The 5,367-nt window shown below is 47.5% G+C and overlaps 1 protein-coding gene across 4 annotated transcripts in view; it reads right to left on the bottom strand.

Moving 5' to 3' along the window:
* Positions 1-2,538: 2,538 nt before the first annotated feature.
* klhl22 (kelch-like family member 22) overlaps positions 2,539-5,367 on the bottom strand; it is a 24,150-nt gene continuing 21,321 nt past the window's right edge. For all 4 annotated transcript variants that reach the window (XM_079827812.1, XM_079827811.1, XM_079827814.1 and 1 more), the window contains one exon: positions 2,539-4,675. In XM_079827812.1, the coding sequence (XP_079683938.1) occupies positions 4,334-4,675 (342 nt within the window). In that variant the 3' untranslated portion in view covers positions 2,539-4,333. The remainder of the gene's footprint in view (positions 4,676-5,367) is intronic.

The following is a 5,367-nucleotide window of genomic DNA, read 5'->3' as shown; positions in this document are numbered from 1 at the left end:
GCTTCTGTGCAAGATCAGGGAGGACAAGGAGCAGGTCCTTTTGGTCGCCCCGTACTGGCACGGCCGGACCTGGTTCCCCGAACTCATTCTCCTTGCGACAGCCCCTCCCTGGCCTATTCCTCTGAGACCGGACCTCCTCACTCAGAGACGGGGCACCCATTGGCACCCGCGTCCCGACCTTTGGAACCTCCACGTGTGGCTCCTAGACGGGACCCGGCAGGTTTGAGTGGCCTACCACCTACGGTGGTCGCCACCATCACTTCCGCTAGGGCAGAGTCCACTCGGCATGCCTATGCGTTGAAGTGGAACCTCTTCGTCACCTGGTGCTCTTCCCGCCAAGAAGACCCCTGGAAATGTCCGATCGGGTCCGTGCTTGAGTTTCTCCAAGAGGGGCTGGAGCGAAGGCTGTCTCCCTCCACCCTCAAGGTATATGTGGCCGCAATATCTGCCCACCACGATCTCTTGGAGAACAAAAAGGTAAGTCAGCACGACCTGGTCATCAGGTTCCTGAGGGGAGCTAGGAGACTGAATCCTCCTCGCTCTCCTCTCGTACCCTCTTGGGACCTCGCAGTAGTACTAACTGCTCTGCAGAGACCTCCCTTTGAGCCTTTGCGGTCGGTCGATATTAAGTTTCTGTCTATGAAGACGGCTCTGCTGACCGCATTGGCCTCAGTCAAGAGGGTCGGGGACCTGCAGGCATTTTCGGTTGACGAAGCGTGCCTGGAGTTCGGGCCGGCTAACTCTCACGTGATCCTGAGACCCCGGCCTGGATATGTGCCCAAGGTTCCCACCACTCCGTTCAAGGACCAGGTGGTGAACCTGCAAGCGCTGCCTTTGGAGGAGGCAGACCCAGCCTTGGCATTGCTCTGTCCAGTACGCGCTCTCCGCGCCTACGTAGACATGACGCAGTGTTTCAGGACCTCAGACCAGCTCTTTGTCTGTTATGGTGGAGAGCGGAAGGGAAGTGCTCTCTCAAAGCAAAGGCTGTCTCACTGGATAGTGGACACCATTGCTTTGGCTTACCAGCAGCAAGGCCGACCATGTCCCCTTGGTGTGAGGGCACACTCCACCCGGAGTGTGGCTTCCTCTTGGGCTCTAGCGCATGGCGCCTCGCTAGCAGACATCTGCAGAGCTGCAGGCTGGGCGACACCCAACACATTCGCCAGATTCTACAATCTCCGAGTGGAGCCAGTGTCCGACTATGTACTCGCCCCCCCGAGGGGCCGGTGATGGACCAGGTTCAGGTGTCTTCGCTTGCTCGCCACTCCACTCCACGGACTGGATACGTGCGATATTTTCCTCAGGTGAGCTCCCCGAGAGCCCTGAGCTCCTCCAGCACTGTCGACGCCGACATCAGTTCAGTCTGCCCTCTCGAGCCCAGACCCTCATGTCCGGCCAGGTGCCCCATGTGCATGGTTCCCTCTGGCGACCCCCACATGTGTATTTCACCGTAAGTCTCCGCAGTGAGCGGGTTTCTTCCCTTGGCGTGTCCCCGCCACCCCTAGGGTTAAAAATCCACCTTCGGCTGGTACCCTAGAGATCTTCCATATGCAACCCTCTCCGGGTCATATGTGTCTCTTAAGTCCTCCCCACGGGTAGGCATCTTGGCATTCCCTCACTGGGATATGCTTCCCAGTGTACCTTGGTAATCCTGTGTTAAGTGGGAGTCCTTCGTCCGTACTAGTCTTACGACAGGGAACTCACACTTACGCAGGGCGCTGGAAGACGGCTGAGTGGCGGGATTATATTGGGACCCCCATTCGTTAGTCACTAACGTTACGTCGTAGTGACTGAACGAAAGGGAACGTCTCGGTTACGGATGTAACCCTCGTTCCCTGAGGAGGGAACGGAGACGTAACGTCCCCTTGCCACATCAGCTGTGTTGCCTGGAACGCAGGAGTTCAGTCTTGGCTCCTCAAGCAGGTAACATAATGCGATATTGCCTCGTACTTCCTTATATACTCACGCAGTGAGGCGGAGCTACGTATGCAAATTCCGCATGCCCCATGGCATTGGCACGCCATTGGGCGTTTTCTCAAAACTCGAAGTTGATAGGCTTCTAAGCGAAACCCCCATTCGTTAGTCACTAACGTTACGTCTCCGTTCCCTCCTCAGGGAACGAGGGTTACATCCGTAACCGAGACGATTTCTAATTACCTTAATCCGGTTAAAGTCATACTCGAAGTAAACGCAAATCGAATTAAGACGTGGAGTATGCCTATTTTAGTCGCATTCTCGGAGAGCATTACAGACATGTACACACCTTAATATAACTATTAACGTCGTGTAGGAGTTTTCGCCGCATTTTGTGACAGGAAACATGCATTATGCATACCAGACGTGTGCAGAGGGGAGGGCTTTGGGGGCTCGAGCCCCTTCCCTTTTAAAAAAATAATCAAAAGTGCCCCTCCCAACAATCATCAATAATATTGTGGCCAATAAAACAGAATTTTGAATTATAATGAATATAACAACGCGTACAAAACGGTTACAACGCGCTCAAATGTCGGAAAATTCCCGTTTATCTTTTACGTATCTGTCTGTCTGAAATGACGTTGCCATGAAGTGTTGCTATGGTGCATGTCTTGCTTGACTGCTCATTCTGACACCGCCTCTTCTATATGTTTTTCTTTTTGTTGTAATTATTCTGCTCATTGTAAAAGTAAAATACAATAAGTTTGTATTGTAATCCCATATTCATAATTGTGACCAAACTGTCTGCTTACAACAGCGGTCGGGAACCTCTAGGCTCGCGAGCCATATGGGTCATTCAGTGAACGCCTGTGGCTCGACGGCAGGAAAAAACAATCCAAACAATCACGATTTTGAAACCTTTTTCATCATTAATCAAATCTATTATTCGAAATGTAAGCTGTCAAGAAGGAGGCAAGAGGGGCAGTGTCTCTTCAAAAAATCTGAAAGGGACAATATTAATATTACAAAAATAAAACAATGTAAATATAAAAAATTACATTAAAAAGTATAAAAATCACTTGTTTTTATAAAATAACACTGTCCAATAGCGACACCCGCAGGTAAAGTTACAGCGGGTTGCCTGAGCCCATTGAATTTTAACAGACCCACCAAAGTCGCGCTAGGATTGGACGTGGGACAGTGTAGCGTGGCATGGGGACGTAATGACGTGCCATTAATTGAGCTATGTTCTATAACATGTAAAACGGGAACATGATCGGAATATTCTAAAAGCAACTCATGTAAACACCTTAATCAGAATATTGTCTTATTCAGAATAAAGTCAATAATTAGATTACTGCTGTCCATGTAAACGTAGTCAATGATTCATTTTTCTGTGATGAATGATCCAAACAGTTGCTCACCTGTCTAATAAAACACACAATATATTAAAGTGGAAATCGAGGGTAACTCGGGTATGATGTCATTGATAGGCGACGCACGGTCCATGTCCTGGTTAAAATTGCATCTTGAATTTGAATATTACACATGTGTTTTATCAAATGGAGATGCCCCTTTGCCTCTTACCATTCTAACATAAACATTTAAAATGAAAGTCATATAATGATCCTCATTGTCCATTGTCACTCTTGTGCCAATAGCCGTTTCCATCCAAAATTGCGGATTTAACTTGTGCGCAAAATTGGAATATCGCATAAAACATTTGCGAATAAAGCACTGTTTCCATCCAGCGAGTCAAAGACAACAAAAACTAAACTGGCTCTAAATATCATGTTTGCTTTTTATCGGATAACATTTTTTATCTGAATCAAACAAGCTCATACGTTTTTATGCGCATATCCCAAAATGTGCATAAAAGTAGGTGGATGGAAACATAGCTAATGTTTACTCCGTCAGTGGCGGTTTGTGTGCGTAAGGTTGCCGACCCCTGCAATAGAGCATCCTGTTAACCACTTCTTCAGCATTTCTTTTAATCTTTTGAAAAAAGTTATTGCACTTAATTCATGTCTATTAATAAAAAAAGGCATTGGACTTACCAAAACACATCTGTAAAATAAAGGCACCATCATTATAAACAAAATCATCTGTAGCTGTAAAGTGCACATACATTGTTAGCATCCCCAACAGTTTCCCATAGTTCTGGACAAAAAAACGAGAAAGAAAAACAACCTAAAAGAGTTAACTGAATCCACAAACAGGACAGAGTGGGATTCGGATCTTGAGTTACTGGACAGGCAACAAACGACTTCACCAACTCTACATTGATGGGTTACACATACTGTTCAATCTAAAAAAATCAGATTATAAACTTGGCCCCAAAACTAGATATTTGTACGACTCATTCACACGATTCCCTCACTTTGCAACTTTACAGCCTACCTGAGCAGCACTAATGCCATCAGTCCTCACTTGAGTTGTCCGAGTCATCCCAGTCTACCTCTTCCCATGATGCTTTAGCCCTTTGCTCCCAGCTGCGTGCCTGGGCCATGGCTGCTTGTGGCAAAAGCAAGACACATGCTGAAATCCCGGATACGCGGTCCTCGAGGGCTGTTCCGCTCTCCCATCGGTCCTCCTCAGCTTTATAAATGTGAACGTACTTCATCCGACTGCCCTTATCGTGTGACCTTCCGCCCAGGATGTAGATGCTTCCATCGAGGACGGCCATACCTGGCTCTCCATGCCCAGCAGGCAATGGGCTCACCACTGACCACACATCTGCTGTTGGGTTGTAGCACGCCACCTATACAGACAGAGAGTGAGCCACACAAAGAATGATCCTCACGTGACATATGTGGGGACTCGACATCCAATACTCTAATAAGTATACAAATAATTTGATTGATCTGTTTCTTATGGTGTGGGGTTGTTTTTCAAGGGTTTGGCTTGGCCCCTTAGTTCCAGTGAAAGGAACTCTTAATGATTCAGCATACCAAGACATTTTGGACAATTCCATGCTCCCAACTTTGTGGGAACAGTTTGGGGATGGCCCCTTCCTGTTCCAACATGACTGCGCACCAAAAGCAAGGTCCATAAAAACATGGATGAGCAAGTTTGGTGTGGAGGAAATGGGAGCTCTAGCGTAGTTCTACCTGGAAGACTCACATGTCACGTCATTCATTTATTATCTGTCTAGCCAATCATTATTCATCATCTGTAGTATATAATTTCTGTTCCCACCCATTACTACGTTCGCAGATACTGACGCCGGCGTTCACCCCCATCCTCCCCACCACCACCAGGAAGGTCCCGGTCCATACATCACGGGGTAGGCTCCGCCCCTGCCTTCATCTTCAGGCAGGAACTGCAAGCATCCGCTACCCTCCGGATTCAGACTATGGACGCCAAAGAACTTTATCATTTCATCTATTCGATACTCATTGTATACAAACTGTAAATAAATCTTATTCAAATGTTATTCTTGCTTCCTGAGTC

This window comes from Gobio gobio, assembly GCF_949357685.1.
Source record: "Gobio gobio genome assembly, chromosome: 10".
Taxonomy (NCBI): domain Eukaryota; kingdom Metazoa; phylum Chordata; class Actinopteri; order Cypriniformes; family Gobionidae; genus Gobio; species Gobio gobio.
This window is presented reverse-complemented; position numbering and strand designations above follow the sequence as displayed.